We start from the raw sequence: 23,805 nt of genomic DNA on the forward strand, positions 1-23,805 counted from the left end.
TGTGCCAAGCCTCTCTCATTAGTCAAATTGTGCAGTAATTTCCTGTGATGTAGTAATCCTCCTGTTGGTGTATTAATGTTGCATTTTCTGCATCAAATAATCCACTGCACACCCTGGAAACACCCCTCCGCTGTCTGCTGAGATCATCATCCAATATTCTGTTTATGACTGTAATCATCAAAGGTGTTGACATCAACAACTGAAAAGATAAAGATACTGTCTTAGCTGGGAAGTTACACACTACTAACATCTGCAATAAAGATACTGCAGTCACATTGGGTAGAAACAGATATATTCCAACACAAAGTGAGGCCACATAAAGTAGAAATTTAATTGCATTGTTATTACCTATTTGAACTTTAAAGGTCCCAATAGTTTATACATTCTACACAAGTGATCGTTTCACAACTATTACTGTTGTAAATCAACATGGATAGCATTTTGTAGCACCAGAAACATAATTTATTTAATATTACACTTACATTTTATCACTGATGTGAATTAAAATCCCCTGTTTTTGGTCTGATGTCAGAAAAGGTTACAGTCCTGTTTTTTGAGTTTTGGTAAGTATGTTTTATCATCAGATCTTGGATTAAACATTTATCATTATTTTCAAGTCTTCACTGCCCTCTACTGGCAAATGATAACAGTTCTAGCTTAGTTTAATACTGTTAGATAACATTGTAATACAAACATGTTAAAGGCTTGAATACTTCTTATTTGCTGAAAAAATATAAATGATGAAGTTTTATTGTTTTTTAAAGCATAATAAAATGAACCTAATATAGGGATTTAACTGTGGATTAAAACAAATACATTAAAAAACTGACTAAATTGTAGATGATGAGTAGCCTTGGGTTACAGTGGTTATAATAATGTAAAATAGTATTACGTCATGGAAAATATCACTGAGAAATTAGATGGTTTTGTTATTGATGTTGTGTGCACGTGTAGATTTCCACCACACGGGGTCGCTGTTGGCTTGTGTTCAATCTTTCAAAGGGTCCCCACCTCCCCGCGCTGTTTGGCACGATTCCATCTCAGGATGTCAGAGCTGCATTTAATAGGATTTCTATGTTATCACACAGTTTTCAGTTTGGAGTTGTTATTGATATGATGTGGTTCATTGGATAACTTTTAACTAAATCAACAGTTTGTTGTTGTTGTTGTTTCATTCACAAAGTCGCAATCTCCCTGGCTGCGCCAACGCCAGTCTCGTGGTTCTGAAATCCCATCAGCTGCGGTCAGTTTATGAGTTAATGTCTGTTACATATTAAAAAACTAATATAGTAAACTATGAACCATTCCATGTACGCAGTTAATGAATGTAGTGAATTGAATATTTGATTTAAGTTTTAATATTTTGATTTCCATAAACTCGTTGGTGAGAAGTGAGTTTATAGTTGTTTTATTTATGCTTGTAGGGTTTTAAGTTCTCTTTATATTCTATTATTCTTACACAGTGTGTGTGTAGATTTCATCTTGAGATTAATAACGGCTATATCTTCTTTGTAAACGATGCTATAAGGTGTCCCCGCGTTGCGTGTACGTATGTCTATGAATTCATACAAAATCATTGAAGAATAACACCAAAGACTCACACAACGGACTTTAGGAGAAAGCCTCTTTTTCTTCGAGGCTCTTGTGGAGGGGTCGTGTGATGTGGCGCTCATTGGCTCTTATTGGTTGAAGTGATTGCTGCCATGCATGGTAATTAACATAAAGGAGGCAAGTGGCGAAGGGATTCACTTGGGGGCAAGCTGGTGATGCGTCACAGCTCTTGGTAATAAGAGGAGACAAAAAAGGGGACTAAAATAGCGCCGAATCTGCGGGTTTAATGTGCACCAATGGCCACGAAGTCCCTCGTTGTCTCAGAGCTGCGCGCTATATGTGCCACAGGTGATGGGAGGAATGCACACAGAGATGAGAGTTTGAGCGCCCTAGGTGTTGCAAATAAATGCAGTAGGGGCGAGATCCCCCGACGCTGCACCAGCAGCACACCCTCAGTGGCAAGTGGGTCTGTGGCAAGTGCCGCTCATTGCCAGTGCTCACAACTCACTGGCACCTCACTGGCACCACACTGGCACACTCACTCATGGTCTCACTGGCTGGGCACTGACTTGCATAAGGTGGCTTTGCCACAGACTGTGTACATAATTTTTTGCCTTAACTTAAAAATGCACACTACGATATTGTACAATAATATTGTATATATAATAATATTGTTTTGCTACTACTACGTTTCACTTATATATATATACATATATATATGACTATATAATATAATATACCTTCCTTAATAATAAAAATATATAATTATTTTTTTACCATGTCATACCTTGTTATCCATGAAATTTCTCCTTTGACTTGCCATTAGTCAGTCTAAAGTTTAAGCACCAGCACTAGTGACACTCTGCCACACTTGCCCAGCAGCAGCCAGCAGTTGCCAGCAGTTCGTCCAGCAGATGCCACTACTGGTCAAAACTGCCTACTAAGTGCACTACTGGTTAAAAAGTGCAAGAGCCACATAACGATCACAAGACGAGGAGGGTCGAGATAGGAAGACAGATAGACAGCAGTCTGAGCTACAGACACAGATAGCTTTGCCGAAATATATATATAAAAAGACACTAGGATATATAAAAATGGATAGATAGATTTAGCTAGAAAATTAGATGCTTAAATATGCTAGATAGATACATATATAAGAAATATGATATATATATATATATATATATTATATATATACTTATATATTGTAACTTTCTGTATATACTGATATTGTGTGCAACTATTTTTATGAATTTATATGTACTGTATTACTGATGTTATTTAATCTATTACACCGTATACCATGATACTATTAAACACAGCATTACCATGCATCCTTAAACACCACCACGGGATGTTATTAATCCGGCGTGTTACTCTTCCACCGGATCAACCAACCAGTTATATCCCCTCCCCTAAGGGGGTCGAAACACAGGCAAACCGACTCTCAACCCAAACGTCTCGACTCCCTAACTCCCGCGGTGTTTTCAGACCTCCGCTCCCTACAGCCTCCTCTACCCGCCTCGTATCTCACTGCCTGCTGACAATATAAAACAGACACCCATATAGGTGACAGCGCCAATACACATGGTGACTGTGGTATGAAGATAATATCTCAGTATATATCCATACAATATTAAAATATCCATCTGTGTATATTGATTATCTATTATTACTAAATTCTAATCAAATGCTAATATATATATATATATTTATATCTATCCATCTATAGATCTATCTATCTATCTAATATCTATCTATCTATCTATCTATTCGCAGCTGCGTCGCTAAAAGTGTCATCTGTCACCCTTAAACTTGATTGATTTCTGGTACTCGCAATCAGTAGTCGCAGACTGTCACAGTGCTTAACCTTTTTGTCACTCAGTCACTGACCAATTGGCTGGCACTTTTTTCTGGTGTAGCATGACGGCGTATGCGCACTGGCACTTTTGACCAGTTGTGGCACTTTTCAAACTGTGCACAATCTCATTGCATTTAAGAGCATAGTGGTGCAAATTGCTGGAGTGTATAGTACTGAACTAATAAAATACATTTATAATTGTATGGTATGTTATATTAACCATATCATAAAATATGAATATTAAATTAAGTGAATATGGCATATATTTATTGTGCCAAATATAGGTATATAATTGTGCAATCAAAAAGTAATAGCGCACAATGATATGGCAAGTGTACATAAGATAGCTGCCTGCTCAATAAATGACCAAAGTCGCTCCAAACAGCCTGTGCCATGTAAGATTAGTGACCGAAACCTCTGCACGGTGCAGAAAGGCTACGATTTCACCACGTCACTTCTCCGGAGATCATGAAACAGCATCGGATGTGGCTGAGGCGAAGACACGTTGAGAAAACTGAGGGAAACCATCTTCACCGATGAGGCATCCAAGTTCCCCTTCGCCTCTCCCTTTACGCACAGGCGAGGTGAGAACGGAGAGCATCACATCCACGTAGAGAAAACACCAACGAGTCATCCGAGGTGCGAAACAATCGGCAGCAGACGGGAGAAGCACAACTACAATTTTTTTATTTTACGAAAGTCATAAAAAAACACATCATGGATGGAGAAGGAAGAACGCCCGGGCTGGTCAAATCAGCTGCGGTGAAGCTGTCCGCGATGGGCGAGAGAACCAGGGAGTTGGGCACCGCGATGAAGGATCCTCACCGGCAACGACGGATCATATTAGTGATTGTTTGCGTGGCTCTCCTTCTGGACAATATGCTCTACATGGTAATCGTGCCAATTATTCCAGACTATCTTGCTGAGCTGGAGAGTGAGCAGTCAGAGCACGTCCACGTAGTGATACACCCCAACTCTTCAGCCAACAGCACAAGCCAAGACGAAATCAACAAGAACAATTTAGATGTCCAGATTGGAGTACTTTTCGCCTCCAAAGCCATCCTGCAGCTGTTAGTCAGCCCGCTGTCGGGAACCTTCATAGACCGGGTTGGATATGACATTCCACTTTTAATTGGCCTGAGTGTTATGTTCGTGTCCACCTGCATATTTGCAATTGGGGAGAACTACACGACGCTGTTTGTGGCTAGAAGTTTGCAGGGTCTGGGCTCAGCTTTCGCGGACACCTCTGGAATCGCGATGATAGCAGACAAATACACCGAGGAGTCGGAGAGGAGCACGGCGCTCGGCATTGCGCTGGCGTTCATCTCTTTTGGGAGTCTGGTGGCGCCTCCTTTCGGGGGCATCCTTTACGAGTTTGCGGGTAAGAAAGTGCCCTTCATCGTGCTCGCCTGCATTTGTCTGGCGGACGGTGTCCTGCTGCTGACTGTGATCAAGCCGTTCTCCAACAGGACTAGAGAGAACATGCCAGTCGGGACCCCCATATATAAACTCATGGTTGACCCGTATATAGCTGTGGTGGCCGGGGCGCTGACAGTCTGTAACATCCCGCTGGCTTTTCTGGAGCCCACCATAGCCAACTATATGGAGACCACCATGCACTCCACTCAGTGGGAAATGGGGCTCATCTGGCTCCCAGCCTTCTTCCCTCACGTCCTCGGAGTGTACATAACAGTCAAATTGGGAGCTAAGCATCCCCATCTGCGGTGGTTCTACGGAGCTCTAGGCATGGTTATCATAGGGGCGAGCTCCTGCACAGTCCCTGCATGCAAAACTTTCGGGCAGCTCATCGCCCCGTTGTGCGGCATTTGTTTTGGCATCGCTCTGGTAGACACTGCCCTGCTGCCCACACTGGCATTTTTAGTTGACGTGCGTCATGTTTCAGTGTACGGTAGTATTTATGCCATAGCAGATATTTCATATTCTGTTGCGTATGCTATGGGTCCTATAGTAGCCGGCCAGATAGTGCACAATTTTGGATTTGTACAACTTAATTTGGGCATGGGCCTCGTCAATGTGCTTTACGCGCCAGCCCTGCTGCTGCTGCGCAACGTGTGCCAAATGAAACCGTCCGACTCCGAGAGAGATAACCTCTTAGAGGAGGCTCCGCAGGGTCTGTACGACACGATCAAGATGGAGGAGAGAAGAGCTAAAAAGAAGGGCTACCGTTCCGCGGGGAATTGCTTGGCAGTAGATGAGAATGGGGTTGACACATTCAGAGCACAGCGGTCCGTGTCAGAAGAGACGTCCGGTACGGAGTACACTTAGCCCGGCCACACTCCCCCTTCCCCCGAAACATTCCCCAGGAGAGATTTTGGAGATGAGGCAGGTTATAGTCAAGTAATTTAAACTTTTATGTAAGTACCAATGTGCAATATAAACACCCAGTCACCAAAATCACGGTGTGACCCGCTTTAATTGTTTCTTTTTGACTGTGAGTTCATTGTGTCGAACACGTCTGTGGAGCGTTTGTCATGGACGTATAACTGGAGTTTTGTGCGACATCTATCAGCTACCGTTGAATTCGTGTGTATCACTATTGTAAAATTATATATATAGATAAATGTACGCACAATATTATATGGGACCAACTATATATGCAGCACATTTTCCCCCTTACAAAAAAAATAGCCTATATTTTTAGTCTCCGAAGAAACTTTTTTTACTTGCGCATCAAAGGCCTGATTTACTCTTTACGTTGTTTTAAAAAAAATCCCGGATTTTGATTTTGTATCAAGTCGGTTTGAAATGTTTTTGTTGTTTGAATTTAAATGTATCCTAATAAATGGATTTTTGTACATATGTGGATATGTGCATACTGTAAATGGTTCAAACGTACGTGGACCTCTACAAAGTACGTGTGCGTTTGTTTTGTTTGTGTGTATGTGCGCGTGTATGTATGAAACATTTTGTCAAGACGTAGCTAATGAATTCAGTCTCCTTCAGATGAAAACATGTGTATTCATCATTTGTCGTTTTAATAAATCTCTGTTTGGACCTGTGTAACTCTGGTGATTCCGTTCTTATTTCAAGCTGCAAACGAATAACATCAAAATATGTCTGGAACACTTTTCGTTAGAAAATATGATGAATTCAGATTATAAAACAATTCACACTTCAATGTTGCTTAGAAGTATATTTATCTTGGTTGAAAAAGGAAATCTCATCAGGTTTTAATTATGAAAGATGAAAAATATGAATCATTCTGTGATTATTGAAAATACTTCAATGCGTAATTTCGCTATCAGCTCTCACAATTCGGCCCATTTTCCATGATATACAATAAAACACACACACACACACACAAAGATTGTTTTTGTCTCCCGTATTGATTCAAATCAAACTGACAAACGCAGCAGAAAGTGTAGGACTTCAATCTGAACCGAAAATGCATCATAAATGTTATTTATCACATGTCCTCTGAATGACAGACAGAAGGCGACTGTATACTTTTTCTCTGTTAAATTGATAGTGTGTGTGTGTGTGTGTGTGTCAGAGGGGGGGGGGGTGCAGGGGGCAGCTGTCACATAATATGTTCCACGAATAGATTTCAATGGGAGGAGTTTCCTGCCCCAACGGGGTAGGTATAGCCGCAAACACCTTCAGCATCTTTTCCAAGGCGCACTTTAATGTGGAGTCGCAGCCTTAGGGCGGAGGGACCGGAGCGCTACACTCACACAGGACTTCACAGCGTGGACGTGGGAGGCAACATCCACACACTCATCTCACCTCTTGAGTGGTGCACCCACCGAACAGGTATATCACTTTTTCTTCTCTTTGAAGTATACACAGGCACTCCCTATATATGACCCCCTGGGTGTTTATTTACCCAAATGTGCTCACCTCCCTGTGGATCAAGGCGACACACCAGAGGAAGTGGGTGTCTGTCTTTGGGTTATAAGTGTCGCTGCTCTTCATAGAGTGTAGGCGATCACAGTGAGAGGTGAATGCAGGATGTTCTCTCTGCTATGCGGACAGCGGTTGGTGCGCTCAGGAGTATTTGGAAGGGTCATACCCCCTGTGGTGCACGCCAGGTCTTTCGCTTTATTACTTTAACTTTCCTGTCGTCTTCGGGTCCAATCCGACCCATTTTCAACTTTAATCAATCATAAATATTGTGTTTGACATTTGATTGTCTCAAGGCCTTATGATATCTTCGGCATTTGAACTTACATTGCTGATCGCACTATTATTGATTTTTTTTTAGTGGTTTACTTAAGGTCCGCGATATGAAATTATTAATGGGAAACACTCGATTATGTCCATTTATCAGATGGAACACACACACCAACCCTGTATCACAAAAATTACGTTCCCCCAGACCTAAAATGCAATTTGCGTTTGACTGAAACGTATTTCTCTCCAGATTACGTTTGTATTTGACGTATTATAATTACAAATACGTCTCTGATCAACGTATCTTAAGCCGTTTGTTATCTCTCTTTTCGACAACAATGCTGTTATGAATTGTAAAAAGCGTCCTCTAGTCTTATTTATTATTATGTTATATGTTGTTTCGCCTGCGTATTCTGACAGCAATAGGCGTTGTAACGGATCATATGAATTGGCGTGAAGACTTAGGCCTACTGCTGGTGACTCTCCATTATTTTCTTTCTTTAGGTGACAATACATTAATAAAACTCGTAAACTATCACCACCTTAACAGAGTTAGTCCCATACGGGTCAAATCAACTATTACACTTTTTATAAAATGCGCATCTGTCCGTAATCTATACCATAAAGTTCGCATTTTAACCTAAATTAAAAGTGCGCTTCCTTTTTACCTTTCAAAATAAAAGTCCGATTTGTCTGTTAAGCGGAAGTAGTATAAAACGTCTATATTTATTCAAACAATACAATATAAAAGGCATACATCAAAATCAATGAGGAAAATGCTAAACAGTCAAACAACTCAAAACAATAAACCCTTCATTGGGTTATTTACAGGCGTGTTTACTTCTCATCAAACAAAAAGAGCAGGTACCCGGAAAAATCTGGGAAATAATTTGGGAATTGAAAATAAAACACGATTTACCCTTCAACTTCCACTGATATGCATGCAAACTAAGACATCATTTCACACACACACACACACACACACACACACACACACACACACACACACACACACACACACACACACACACACACACACACACTGACAGAACACATAGACACTCATATACGTACACACACACACAGGCAGAGACACACACATACTCACACACACAGACACACACTCTCATACGCACACACTCTTACACATGCACACACACACACAGACAGACACACACTCACACACACACAGAATGACAGACACACACACACAGACACACACTCACACACAGACACACACTCAGACACACACATACAGACACTCACATACATACAAACACAGGCAGAATCACACACACGCACACACACACCCACACACACACACAAATATACATGCACACACACGCATACTATGCAGACTGACCCTTGACCTCCCAATTGTCTCTCAGATATAACCCTCCTGCTATATATTAAATATATTATATCTACCTTGTTATAAGACTTTGAGGTCGTGGGGGGAATTTCCTCCAAAACCTTCATAGGAGAAAATTGTCACCGTGCCAATAACCCTTGTACGATCCTTAAAACCATTCTTTTAGTTAATTTTTCATACTTTCAATCAACTTAAAGATCTGGATTCTTTTCAGATTCAAAGAGGGGCATCTGAATATGAATACCCTACAGTTTTGGACCGATAGCTCTGAGTTAAGGGCCCCAAAACAGGTCCAAATATAGTCAAGACATTGACAAGGTTAGAAATAATGATTAATATTTGAAGTATTAATTTTGTTCTTCAAACTTCAAGCTCAAAGGAAGGCCCCCCCCCCCCGCCCCACACACACACACATACACACACTTATGTGCCAAGGTGAACCACACCTTTCAGAATAAACAATGTTTCATATCGTCTCACTTCCCCCGATATGAACCTGTATTTTATGCCTCGCTCTCATTTGACTGTGAACACAAGGAGGAGGCGACCAAGAGGCTCTGGACCCAATCTAGCGATACCTTTTCAGGATAGCAGAGAAAGTAATCTCTTTTCTTTTCGACATCTTTCGCCGTATATTCTGCTGTCTAAACTTGGTAAGAAAGTAAAGTCTGCCATATAGTTGCTCAAAAGCAATATGTGCATACTGAGCATTACCACAGCCAAACATTGTACCCAGTTCTTTCAAATCCCATCGCTACCCACGGCTCAAAAGAGCCATCTTTCTACATCTATCGTTATAAGGTGCATGTGTTGTAATTTAGTAAGCCTAAGGCAGATGGATTCAATTATCCATAATCAGTCACCAATATAAAAGGCATCTCTGCCTCTGGAGTCCAGCTACGATCATGTGCTGCGATAGGTTTATTATAAATCAATCGTGATGAGAGGTTACCCAATACAGCATCAATTGAGAACTGGGACGGCAAATTTGACATTACCCGGTGTCCAAGTCCGAGTGTGAAATATAAATAACACTTGTAGTGGTATTTAGTGTAAAACTGTAAATACAACTTATAGTGTTGTTTACATTTGACACTCACTCATCTACTGTTATTCTAAATAAACACTTCTCAGTGTAGTGTAGAGTAAAATAATAACTCTGACCAGAGTTGCATTAACTCTGAAATGTTAACACTATGTTCAGTGTTACTGTAACACTTTGTGGACGAGGGACCATATGTTCAATGGCTGACTGTTAAAATAAACTATTTAAGTGTTAAATTGACACTGCCAATTTTACTGTGCAGCAGCACTGCTCCAAGAAGGCTAAGGATAGTTTAAATGCAATAACTTATTATTTGAGTAAAAATAACTGCAATAAATAGGCAATATCCACACTATACACTTCCGATTTAAAACACGTATCATTTGCTACATTTACAGTGAGCTTCCTCACTATGCCAACGATTTAGGAGTTAGGAAACGCTCCCGAGGACGGATACATGTTACTAACGGACTCCTCACTATTTTCATGAGCTGCCACAGAACCAGCAGCAGTAGTCGAGTTTGAAGACCTTGTGAAAGTATATTTACTTTGCTCAGTTTGCTGCAGCAATTGAGAGATGGCTCTTTTTCACATATCCGCAGCTTAATACGCTCAGCAAACACTGGGTGTTTGTTCCAGAAATGTCTTTTAACATTTAATATTTGGTTCTTTGATGATATCTCGCCACACATGAAGCATACAGGTGAGCCAGGATCTTTAAATTGGCATATAGGAGGTGGGTGTGCTGCCTGTAGTGTGGTTACATATGTGTTGCACATGTTATGCAGGTTTGACAGTATTTTGTTCAAAAGCTCAAAACAACGTGAGTGAATAAATGTAGTGTTACCAATTGAACAACCATACCTCCCCTTTGTCGCATGGTCTCTTGCTTGTGCAACAACTCAGCATCGTGAAAAAATAAACGTGAAAGGAGACACGGTTTACCATCAGATTTTCGAAATTTTGAGCAACCAATTTGGCGGCCTGTGCAGAGAAATGGTGAGGACGAGAAGTATAAACACAAGTGTGTCATGGGAGGAGAGGCCTTTACCACGGATAAGGGCACCAAGGGAAGTCTCCAGAGAAGCACAATGTTCCGAAAGTGTTACTAAGGGCACACATTGTAACTCGCTTCATGTCCTTCAGCAGCAAGGTGTTTCAAAAAGGGGTCACTGCCTCTGCCTCACTCTGTTTCTGTGCGGGAGAGGCAAATAAAAGGTCATTAACATATTACAACCATGCGGTGCCCTAAATCCACACAAGGTGATGCACGGTGTCCACGTGCGTACTTTAAAGTCCACTGTGCTGTGAAAGTTATTTTTGATTATCATAATCATGCCTTTAACATTCAAACAAACTTGCAACGATGAATACTGTACAATCCATAATTATATACAATTATTTTTTTAGCATTGTTCGTAAAATTCCATTAAAAAGTGAAACACATTGTATCCTTTTATTGGATGAATTATCATTTGTTTTGGGAAACAAACTTTGAGGACTGCAATAGAGATGAAAAGAGTTTTTAATATGCATATCTCTTTACACTGGTGAGCGATTAGGCACAGCTGGAATGCAAGGACAAGCAGTGAATTGCATTCGGCAAAACGATGAAGAATGGAAGCCTGATGTACTGTGTACCTCCATTGCTCAGTAAATTGTATTAACTGTAGTTGTTCTGCTCTCTTTCTCAAATGTCTTTAAATGCTTCGTGAAAGAAAGACTGAGACCTCAGATCGTCTCAAGAGGATTTCTACATGATTCCCCTTTGACTGGAATGCCAATCATGGAGAAGAAAGAGACAGTCTGGCACCCAGACAGCCAAGTATGAACACGTGTAATTGCTTTCATCGTGAAAATGTTTTGTTTTAAAATAAATAAGCACTCATTCAATTCTAATATGCTCAGTCTTAAAACGATATATACAGGACTGTCTCAGAAAATTAGAATATTGTGATAAAGTTCTTTATTTTCTGTAATGCAATTAAAAAAACAAAAATGTCATGCATTCTGGATTCATTACAAATCAACTGAAATATTGCAAGCCTTTTATTCTTTTAATATTGCTGATTATGGCTTACAGCTTAAGAAAACTCAAATATCCTATCTCTAAATATTAGAATATCATGAAAAAGTATACTAGTAGGGTATTAAACAAATCACTTGAATCGTCGAATTAACTCGAAACACCTGGAAACACATTTTCAAATGTTTGATTTTGTTTTGCTGTTATAAATCTTTTTTTTTACTTGGTCTGAGGAAATATTCAAATTTTATGAGATAGGATTTTAGAGTTCTCTGAAGCTGTAAGCCATAATCAGCAATATTAAAAGAATAAAAGGCTTGCAATATTTCAGTTGATTTGTAATGAATCCAGAATGCATGACATTTTTGTTTTTTTAATTGCATTACAGAAAATAAAGAACTTTATCACAATATTCTAATTTTCTGAGACAGTCCTGTATATATATATATATATATATATAAATAAATAAAATAAATATATATATATATATTTATATATATGCTCAGTCTTAAAACCATATATATATATGGTTTTAAGACTGAGCATTGTCGCTGTCCATTGACCTGAAGTTGGAAACGTTAAGTGTTGAATTTCAGCACCACGGACAGCGGCATCGCCACTTACACTAACTGTCCGCTAGGGGCGAACCAGACAGCCTTCCACCTTTCAGACACTCAAAGTGGGACATGAAATATTTTGTGTCATTTAATCCAGATTGAGTCAGTAGAGTATTATGATATAATTGAGTTTGCATTTACTGTGGCTTGATTGGCTTCAAATTGTAATCAACATAATACGATTTCCTGAAAAGAAAAGAAAAACAGCTACGCAAACCCAATTTCCAGGAATCCATAGATCGGAAACCTATTTTATAATTCAAATTCAATATTCAATATTAACATGTGGGGATACTAACAGTACAGTTATGTAAATGTTAAAACATCAGACAGAAAATATAATCAATGTGCATTTTCTCTTCTAATGAAAACAAGAGTGTTTCAAGTCCCAGAGGGCTGGAGACTATATTCTCAAATAATCCTTGAAGCATTTAAATTGAATTATTGACGGAGGTTCTAATAATAATGATTTTAATAAGGAGAAAGAACACATGTGAGAGAATTACCAATTTAACTAATGAACCCACGGTGAATCAGGGGAAAGACTTAAAAATATCAAACAGCTGCTACGTTTCATTACTTATTACTGTATTTATAACAATCTGTGTTTCTTTATATGACATCAGAAGTTGCCAAAGGTCCCTGTGCCGCCACTGAAACAAACCCTCGACGTTTACTTGAAGAGTGTCCAACACCTGGTCGGGGAGGAGCAGTTCAAGAAAACAAAGGCCATTGTGGAGAAGTTTGGGGCTCCTGGAGGCGTCGGAGAGGTTCTCCAGAAGAAGCTTTCAGAGAGGAGGGACAAGACATCCAACTGGGTAAACTTTCAGATCTGAAAAATAAATGACAAACACTGCTGCTCCTTGCCGTAGGTTCACTTATATTAATTAAGTTTGTCTTTGTTTTATTAGTGTTTAAGATATTCTGGATGTGTTCCTCCTTTCTCGTTCATCAAACGTTCATTTGAAAAACTTAATATAGTTCATTGCAAAATCATTCTCTAATGACCTTTCAGTCAATACATTCTTTGTATCATTCATAATCATTATAATCCAATTTATTGAATTTGACCTTTTACAATATAGTGTTTGTAATAAGCCTAAACTTTGATTGTGTGTGTGTGTTTTTTATATTACTGTTTCAAACTTCATCTGCTCTATCGAGTCTGAAAAAAATATATATAGAAATGACTTTTTCAAAAGAATATATATTACTCATTCATGAAAGAGTTGAAGAAAGTGAAACACCTTACAATAAAGAGTTATTGGAGCCGGTGTTGCCTCAGTAGCTCCACCTGTGTCTGGGTGATCGGTCAGACCTCAACTCATCTGGAGTCTATCACGCTCCCACGCTGACTCTCTCCCACTCTTCTTTTCACCTGGCAGTGACACACTGTCAAGTTATTTTTCCTCCATTATCAAACTCTGACAGTAATAACTTGAGTTTAAAAGGCTTGACAAAGCCTCATTTCTCAAAAAGTGTCCTTGGTTTTTTTTATTTAGGTGTTTGACTACTGGCTGGAGGACATGTACTTGAACAACAGGATGGCCCTTCCGGTCAACTCCAGTCCCGTCACGGTGTATCCTAAGCAAGCGTTTAAAGATCAGAAAGACGCCCTCGGGTATGTGTTGTTTTTGGTTCTGCTATTGCCAAACCGTTGCATGTGCTGAGTGTTTCAACGTTCCACATCCTGTGAGTAACCAGAGATCCATGACTGCTGCTGCTAACTGAATAGGTCACTGAGAGGAGCAAATAACAACTACACATCATCATAAATTGCTTGAGGATATATAACAACATGTAAAAATGAAAAGAAATGTGCAACTGAAACAAAGGTTTAACACTTTTTTCGAAATTATTTCAGTAATGTAAACTTAACAATATTGATCTTGTGACTGCGGCCAACAGAACAATATGCAACAAATAGAACAAATATCTTCATTATCAATTAATCTCACAATTACCGGCTTGTCCAAAAAAGGTCTAGAGAGCTAGAGGAAATCTCATATTCAAGTAGAAGTATATAAAATAAAAATACAATTTAAAAAAAGCCAACCACAATAATTCATATCACATAATAACTCCCAGAATGCACTGGACATCCCAGATTGTTTGCAGATTGCTTGAGAGTCTTTGACAAGGGCAGTTTCCCAACCCCAGTACAATGCCATCACTAACAATACAAAGTACACAGTACATCACCCAGTCCTGCAGACAGGGGTTATGTTCTTCTCAGCAGGCACAGACTCAGATTAAGATCTGAATTACAGACATGGAAAAAAAATCACTGGCATCCTCTCTTGGTTATATCTCTGCCCATTATTAAATGAGCCGCCATCCACCAAACATTACAGCAGTCCACCCAGGCCTGTAACTCAACATTAGCTTTTGTCAGCTCTCGCCGCACTAACCGGATAGTTCCAGAGCACCCGGAGCTGGTAATCTACTGACACGGACATTTATTAGATTGCGAGTGACAGGGCTAAACTCACCGCAGAGACCGCTAGTCAGGCTTCATTTAGGGGTGTGGAGCACTGCGGCCGCCTCCTTCGTATTGATCTGGCTTCGAACGTAATAACACCAAGACAAATGACACACAACATGAGACCTGACAGGGCTCTGTGTTTTCCCTGTGTGCCCACACCGCCCACTCACACGTACAGACTGTCTCTCTCTCTCTCTCTCACAAACACAGATAAACACACACAGCTCGCCCACTGTATCCTAGTGATTTGCCATAATGTGATTACGGTTGTCCTGTGAGAGATGAGAGCAGATCTGATTATAATCACCAGCCAGATCGCTGTCTATGTTCAGTGTTTCATGTTATTTTTTTATTTTTTTTACTTCTCACTCTTTTAAGATTTGCTGCTCGTCTCATCAGAGGAGTAGTGGACTATGCTGCTCTCATTGATAAGTGAGTTTAACCTATAATGGATGACATGCCACCCTGCACCCTCAGCCTCCACCCGCATACCCCCTGGTGCTACACTCTATGTTACCGAGTAAAGTCAGCGAATGCAAGATGACAATAAAATAATAAGTGATTAGAGTGAGAGTCTCGAGGTAATCCGTGTACTCGTGTCTCTCAGGCGGTCACTGCCAGTGGATGTTGCTGGAGGTAAGCAAGCTGAGACTCCTCTGTGCATGGAGCAGTACTACCGCGTCTTCAGCTCCTACCGCGTCCCGGGGTTACAGACGGACACGCTGGAGGTCGAGACGAACGTAGCGTCCGCCGCGTCGCAGCACGTCATCGTGGCGTGCAAGAACCAGGTCAGCATCATCGGAGGAAACTTCTCACGCTCCATCACACTTCTGACTGCAGACAGGGTCCTGTTCACTTGAGAGAAAAGATGAATACATGCAAAGACATTGTAATATTATATATAGCGTTTATCGATAAACGCTGAAAGATGAGAGTGGTCTGGACGTCATGTCATACAAAGGCCATGGATTTACTTTCGTTTGAATACTTTTTTCTTCAGATAATTTGTTCCCATTGCATGCAGCAATACTGGCCTCTCGTGTAAACTTTTCCTACATCAGATTTCAGAGTATTGGACTCTTCTAAGCATTTGGCTACAATAAACATAACATTTATTCTGTCTAGGTGCCATATATGAATATGCTGAGTGGAGCGTCATGAAAGCGAAACTGGAAAAAAATAATCCATGAGAGATATTTCCTAAGGTTCATGGCATGGTATAATCTTTATGTTATAGTACATTAGGACTATATAACTCACATTAAAAAAGTTGCTCTTCAGTTAGACATTTGAATTCTTAAAATCCCACGCCGCTGAGACGCAGGTCTGAAGTCCAAAGCTACTATTTTCATAACATTTAGCTCACATATTGTGCCTTTCAATAACCTCGGAAAGAGGCACAGCAGGACGCCTCACCTGGAAATGTCTCTGGGATCTATCAGTCCGTGGCACACGCCCGTCCCCATGGAGATACGGGCGTTAACTACATCACTGTTGATTGAATCTGCCAGAGCTTCCTTCAGTCGTGTGTTTAACTGATCATAGTAGAGGAGCCTTATTTTAGGTACCACTGGAACATATTCAGCTGTAATTACTAGCGTCCTATTTATCTCAGCTGTTCAAGTACCGTACCACAGTAGCAATGAATGAATCCGACATGAATGACTTTTAGTAGACAAGGACACATGGAAACACACATATTCATGATTGAAGTTGCATCATGCAATGCAATGAAATAGTTAAGGAACACATGATTTCTATAATCAATTTTTTTCCCCTAGTTTTTCGCGTTGGATGTAGTCACAAACGGCAAGCAGCTCAACGAGACTGAGATCTTATCCCAACTGGAGAAAGTCATGACGATGGCAGAAAACGCAGCAGAGCGACTCCCTCCTTTGGGCATCCTGACATCTGATGGGAGAACAGAATGGGCGCAAGCCAGAAATGCACTAGCAAAAGGTCTCCACTTCAAATGTTTCCCGAAATTTATATCAGAAATTTTAAACGACTGCAAACAATTTCGAGATGAGTAAACCAATACATATCTCGTCTCCTTCCCTCTTCCATCCAGATCAAACCAACAGGGACTCTCTGGCCCTGGTTGAGAGCTGTCTGTGTGTGGTGTGCCTGGATGAGCACGGTGGCCTGGTGCCCAGGGATTCTAACAGGGCCCTGCAGCTGCTGCATGGTTGCGGCCGTGAGAAGAATGGGGCAAACCGCTGGTATGACAAATCGATACAGGTAGGGCAACATTCAAGGCACTTAAAGTCACATTATGCAACAACTGTACCTTAAAATAACAGCTTGAAAAAAATTGTGCCGCTACAATGACTTTTAATATGGCGATTTGCGCCTCCGCCATTGCCATCGGGGGTCTGTGGGGAAATAACTCCGCTATGTAGGATTCTGGGGCCGCCCGATCCGGGGCGGATGTACTTCGACCTGCTTTCTGGCAGTGATTACGCAACGTCATATAGTGCCAGTCCACGCTCGCAGCTCCAGTATAAGGGCGAAGCAAGCAAAGTCTCTTGTAATGAATTACACGTTCCAATGTCAATTACGAATATGTAGCTTTTTGGCGTTGTCAACAATATTGTATTCGATCACACGTACTCCACATTCAAACATTTAGAAAACAACGTACATAGGCTGAAAAACGCGATCGGTATTTCATCTAAACTAAATGTTGTCATTCTTTTGGTTATGTTAGCATTCATCTCCGATATCACAATGAATAAAACTATGCAGTCATATTTATGTAAAATCTTTGAATATTCTTACCTTATCGGTTGACATCATTTCTTGGTTTCTGACTTCGTCTGGTCATCAATACAAGTATATGCGAGGCTGCATCTATCGTAACTGGGTATTTACGACACTGAAGTAAACGTTAAATACCTCCAAAACTGAAGGGGGCGCTAAAAGAGAAAAACTCCATTATGGGGCTTTAAATCCTCCATGAATGTAGAGTTCGGGCAGTTAGCTAATCCACCTCCTCTCAGTTTGTTGTAGGAATGGACGGGACTTGCGGAGTTGTGTTCGAACATTCGGTGTTCGAGGGAATGGTTATGGTGCATTGCTCTGAATACGTATACAACTACGTGTAAGTCAGCCCGTCGGTGCAACATATAACCACACACTGAATATTGTTGTCAATGAATGCTGCTGAGGCCAACAGTGAGGGAGACACACGTGCTGTTGTTGTCTTGAACAGAATGGGGAGTCCGTCCAAGACGGCGGGAGCATCCGGCATCAGTAACCTCGCCCCTCCAAGAAGGCTGCTCTGGAAATGCGACCCACAGATCGAAGGACTTTTAGCAGCTTCAGGAGACAGACTCCAGTGGCAAGACCAATACTTCATCTTATCTACAAATAATGCCTTGCGTCAACGTCTTGTCTCTTGTCTCACGTCTCCGCTTTTTCCTTCCAGGCTGGTGAATAATCTGGACATGGATGTTTTCATTTTCGATTTCTATGGGACAGAATTCATAAAAAAACAGAAGACGAGTCCCGATGCATTCATACAACTTGCCTTACAACTTGCGGTTTACAAGTAAAGCACTTTCAGGATCTCAATCTTCAAATGTGGCCACCAATATGCCCTTTGAAATATACTGATATCGTGGTCTTGTGTCTCAGATGCAACAGAAGGCTCAGGCCCACTTATGAGAGTGCGTCCATTCGGCGTTTCAAACGAGGTCGGGTTGACAATATTCGCTCTGCCACCCCGGAGGCCCTGGCCTTTGCGACGGCCATGACAGATGAGAGGGCCACTTTCTCCGTGAGTCATTTTTCTCACTTCGACCCCAATTACTGAGTTACTCCCACGTTAGTGTATCACGCCTGCTTAAATGAAACAGGTGCGACCAGTCACCTCACCCTGCCATTCCCAGTGAACTGATCCCAACAGATGATCTCCCTACACATTTAACCAGTCTATGAACAAATTGATTTACAGGCTGTACACCTGCTCCTTTTTTACAATATAAAAATGCCTTGTGTTTTGTTTCTCAAAATAATTTGTTGCTTCTCATACAGGATGCGGAAAAAATGAAACGATTGCATAATGCAATCAATGCCCAGACAAATTATACAATTGCAGTAAGTATTTTTTTGTTTTGTTAGCCTTATTCAGTATAATTAATGTGACAGACAGAATTTAAACGTGTACAATTTACATCTTCATCTCATTAAACATTCACTCCTTGGACACTTTGTTTGACCTGTTTGACCTTTTTGGAAATGCACTTTTTGCTGAGAGTTAGATTCTAAAGATTGATACCACGCAAATATCTGCATGACAAATATTACATTTCAGCTAAGGCACGGAGCTTCATATTCTACAGACTGATATGAGAGCAGTATCAATACTCTCATCTAACACTCAGCAAGAAAGTTAATAATTGTCTTTCCCCAAAATGGGTCATGCAGAGTTGTTTTAATCATCTCTTCAGGATGGTGGCAGCTACAGTCAATTTGAATTGACGTGCGTTACAATACTTTTCAATACTGACCATTTAATGGCAGAAAAACTAAATAAATGTATATATTTTGGGGTGTTATTTGAAAAAAGCAGGCATATGGGTGTTGAACTTCTATTCAAATCATCAGAGAGGAAGTTAAGATAATTCGGTGTACATGGTCTGCAATCTAATGGTTTGAGGTGAGGTGGTTGTAAAGGACTGGACTGGAAATAACTCATGTGATCATATTGAGGTCCGACTGAAAATACTTCCTTCGCACTAAATGAAAAATATTTCTCAGGCTATTTCAGGAATGGCAATAGACAATCACCTCCTCGGGCTCCAGAGGATCGCAAAGGAGCTCAACATGGAGAAGCCAGACATCTTCAGTGACGAGACATATTCGTCCAGTAACCAGTTCATCCTGACGACTAGCCAGGTAACACGTGATCCCACTCTATTCTAACATAACGCTTTAAACTTTTGATTCTGGTTGAAGATAGAGAACACAGAGGAGAAACTGTTGAGGAAATACTGGTGCGAATAGTGTTTTTTAGATGAATCCATCCTCACTTCCTCCTCTCGTGAGCAGAGGCACGTTGACGTCACGGCAAGCAAAATACGATAACATGACAGCCATCAAGCCGGCAAACATTTCCTGCAAATTTAACACATTTTTTGTATATAATTCAAGATGAAGAAAGATCCCAGGATCCACGAGAAAACACTGTATCGTCAGTAAATGGCTAAAAGAGCTCTACTGTAGTCATTTAAATAGATAATTGTGGCTGTATACGTAAACTAAATGCACAAAACTAAATTAAATATAGCTTTTGCTGGTGTTTGAGATGCTCACAGAGGACTCTGTGCTTGCTGATATGGTATTTTATTATTTGTGAATATATCATTTCATTTGTTTTACTAATCTCCATGGCTTAAGGCAGCCAAGTCAGAGAGTTTTGCATGAAGCTTTAAAGATGTCAAGAGTCTGCTTCATGTTTCAGTTGTCTGGAACACCTGCAGGGTTAAAGCATTAGGCCCTGCATGTGGTGGGATGTAAACAGACACTGGTTAGAAAATACATTTGTGGTTACTTAATTCATTGATCAACAAAGAAAGTATAGAATAATTTAATGACCCATTAATCATTTGGGTCACATATCAAGAATAAATGGTTCCAACTCATCAAATGAGAGGATATGCAGTTTTTTTCTGTTTTGCAAACTAAACAACTTCATGTTTTGACTGTAAATATGCTAAATTAATATTCTAATGAAAGTGATGAAGCAATAATACATGAACTTTTACGTTCTCTTGACTGGGCTAACCCCGACGGTGCTCTCTCGTATCAGGTCCAAACCACAGTGAAGATGTTATGTTGCTACGGCCCGGTGACGCCCAACGGCTACGGCGCCTGTTACAGCCCGAAGTCAGACCACATCATCTTCTGCGTGTCCAGTTTCTGGGAGAACACAGAGACGAACTCGGCCGTTTTCGTCAAAGTCCTGAACGACGGCCTGCTGGATATCAGGGACCTGTGCAACAGAACCAGTGCTGCGTCTCCCAAACGGGTCGATGGTGGCCAGAGTCAGGCATCAGGGAAGTAAGACAAACTGAAAGAGCACGGCACCTCAAGCTGCTCCACTCAGCAAACGTAGACTTAGACTCAGTAGTTGAGATGCATGTGTGTGTCTTTGTTGTCTGTGTGGTCGTGTTCCTTTAAGATATTGCCTAAAAGATCATTTATACTATATAATACTAAAAGAAATGTGATTTGATTGAAAACTGGAAAACTTTTTTTTAATTTGGGGATATGTGGATAATGATTTTGGGTCCAACAGTTTGACTCAGCAGACTGAGATGAACTGAAACTGAAGCCATGCCCGCTTTGTAGTCCTGATGAGAGGCAACTCCCCGAGCAGTGAATCCGCTGAGAGATCCCGATGTACATTTTACAAACACAGAATAGTAATGGATATGAGAATATTCTGTAAAAGTAAAAAAGAAAAGACAGTTTATTCAAGATGCTTATAACAACCTTGACACCCTGTAAAGATGATCCTGTTTAACGTTGTGTGCCATCATGTAATAACAAACTGGATCAGTTATATTATATACTGTGCACGATCTAATTTAATGTGCTAAAGTGATGTCATGGTTTATTCTAGTGACACCATGAGGTTTCCAAAGAGGTGGTGTGTATATGTGAAGTCGGTCTGATGAGGCACTTAAATATTTGAATCAATAACCGTAAACGCAGAGGATGGGTTATGAGTAATGTGCATAGAGGGAGTACTGATGTGGTTTCAGTGGCACGTTTAAGGTTGTCTCCATGTGTGTCTGTGTTCCATGTTAAAGCAACAGTTATTACGTGTGATACAGTGTTACTTTAAAAGTATAACACAGTCTAGTGGTGATTGAGGCAAACAACTGTGTTCATGTGTATGTACGTGCTTTTTATTTGCATTTGGAGGTAAAATGAGGGATGTATTGTTATACTGTAGTGCAATAAAACAATAGCAAGTGCAGTGAGGGTAGATGTGCAATTTTAAAAAAATAAACTCTAAAGATGCATGGAGCTTAGGTACTAATATATTGACTATTTTTGATAATCAGAAATATTGGACGTTACATTGTGCATGCTGTTTGTGGAAAAAAAATATTGATTCAAAGTGTACTGTGACTTGTCTTGTATAATGTCTTTCAATCTGTGGTGGCTCATGTAAAAATAGAATTGAATCAGAGATGTGAGGATATGTGTTGTCCTGTCTCCACTGTATGACACTTGTTATGTATCTTCCAAAGTGATTGTAATCCGTGTAGATTATTTCAAAAATCAATGACACAAAAAAACTATAAGCGACACACATTGCATGTTTATTCTTATATGCTATCTGTATTTTTTTATGTTCACATGAAAATATGATATGATAGAGGAACATACTAGTAAAGGGTACAAATAAGTAACACATGCCTTAAAATAAATGGATGTAAACCGTTTTCCTGCCAGATGTGATATTCTAAAATGATTGAATGTTTTACCTCTGAAGTTAATTAGATTTGTTGGTGATTGCTAAGTGCTACATGTTAATTATGTAATACCTGTCATGTGTTCACTGGGTTTTCCCTTTGTAAACCATGGGAGTAACTCTTGCCGTTATATCCTTTCAACCACTGAATAGTATTAATGTGGATTAATGTTTAATTATTTATGAATGGCAATTAATGTAACACATCTTTGACTGGGTTCAATGAATATTCAATGAAAACGTGTATGTTTATCATGAAAAACTAAATAAAAAGGCAGATTAGTTTGTTTTAGGGTACAACGATATGTTGTTGATAGAAGAAATTGCTAATTTAAGATGTAATACAACTGTTGTGTTGCAAAAACTCGTACTTTATTCCAGAAATAAAAGGAACTCTAAACTATCCAGTAGTGTCAGTGTTTTCTGTTGAATGGATGAAAGTCGTCTGGCTGAAGTGCTGAAATTAATTTCTCGAGTTGGATGCTTACGGCACAGAGTTACAGTTCTGAATTTTATATTATTTAGTATTGCCAAAATTAATACAACCACAAATTATGGATACTGACTTTTTTTATTGTGTCAGTTTTAGTCTCAATTAGGATATTAGACACACAAGAACACAATTACTCACTATAAGTCTTGTTCATCAAATATTATAGCAAGATAACAAGAATAAACTGGCCTTGATGGTCAGTCTCAAGTACAACTGGAGAAACAACTGGACTCATTTGCATCTGGTTGTCTGTTGGCAGCACGGCCGCTTCACGAACACACTCACAACAGATGGCCTCGTTTTCACCGGCATCTGAAAAGGTCTTTTGGGAGAGACCTAAATGTAATCCTCCAATGGTTAAGCCACTGAACCAGGTTCATCAAGGGCCCAAAAAACGTTAAACGTTTAGACAAGCGTCTGTGAACTGGCCCAATTAAATTCGTAATACAAATTGGAGTAAAAAAAATAATTATGCAGACTCATTTGGATTAAAAAAGTTCAGTTGGTTAGTGGCAACAACCCCAAAATGATCCACTTCTATGATATTGATCATCATTGTCTCAGCGTTGTATCACCAACTCACTGCTGCAACTTGCTCCCAACTCATAAGAACCATGGCTTTAGATTTACAGGTGTGAACTCTTCCCATGCAGATGTAAATCCTTTGGGGGAACAGAGTCCTAAGCTTTCTGCAAGTCTACCAAACAAGTGTGGACTGGATGTCAAAAC

General features: G+C 40.1%; 2 protein-coding genes across 2 annotated transcripts; both read left to right on the forward strand.

Moving 5' to 3' along the window:
* Positions 1–3,793: 3,793 nt before the first annotated feature.
* On the forward strand, positions 3,794–6,432 carry slc18a3b (solute carrier family 18 member 3b). Its single transcript, XM_056430089.1, has one exon. The coding sequence runs from the start codon at positions 4,130–4,132 to the stop codon at positions 5,696–5,698; it is 1,569 nt and encodes a 522-aa protein (XP_056286064.1). The 5' UTR covers positions 3,794–4,129; the 3' UTR covers positions 5,699–6,432.
* Positions 6,433–7,102: 670 nt separating this feature from the next.
* On the forward strand, positions 7,103–22,988 carry LOC130204101 (choline O-acetyltransferase-like). The gene is made up of 15 exons (XM_056430617.1): positions 7,103–7,186; positions 11,686–11,788; positions 13,233–13,424; positions 14,109–14,227; positions 15,470–15,523; positions 15,699–15,879; positions 16,873–17,050; positions 17,163–17,332; positions 18,094–18,194; positions 18,306–18,434; positions 18,522–18,644; positions 18,731–18,872; positions 19,130–19,192; positions 19,856–19,993; positions 20,907–22,988. Exons 2-15 carry the CDS (start codon positions 11,741–11,743, stop codon positions 21,159–21,161), a joined length of 1,893 nt encoding a protein of 630 aa, XP_056286592.1. The 5' UTR covers positions 7,103–7,186; positions 11,686–11,740; the 3' UTR covers positions 21,162–22,988.
* Positions 22,989–23,805: the final 817 nt, after the last annotated feature.

This window comes from Pseudoliparis swirei, chromosome 13 (assembly GCF_029220125.1).
Source record: "Pseudoliparis swirei isolate HS2019 ecotype Mariana Trench chromosome 13, NWPU_hadal_v1, whole genome shotgun sequence".
Taxonomy (NCBI): Eukaryota; Metazoa; Chordata; class Actinopteri; order Perciformes; family Liparidae; genus Pseudoliparis; species Pseudoliparis swirei.

Coding starts and splice junctions, on each gene's coding strand:
- slc18a3b (XM_056430089.1), top strand. CDS start 4,130: ATGGATGGAGAAGGAAGAACGCCCGGGCTGGTCAAATCAGCTGCGGTG.
- LOC130204101 (XM_056430617.1), top strand. CDS start 11,741: ATGCCAATCATGGAGAAGAAAGAGACAGTCTGGCACCCAGACAGCCAA. Junction 17,333..18,093: donor GGTATGACAAATCGATACAG/GTAGGGCAACAT, acceptor ACCTCCTCTCAG/TTTGTTGTAGGAATGGACGG. Junction 18,195..18,305: donor GAATACGTATACAACTACGT/GTAAGTCAGCCC, acceptor TGTCTTGAACAG/AATGGGGAGTCCGTCCAAGA.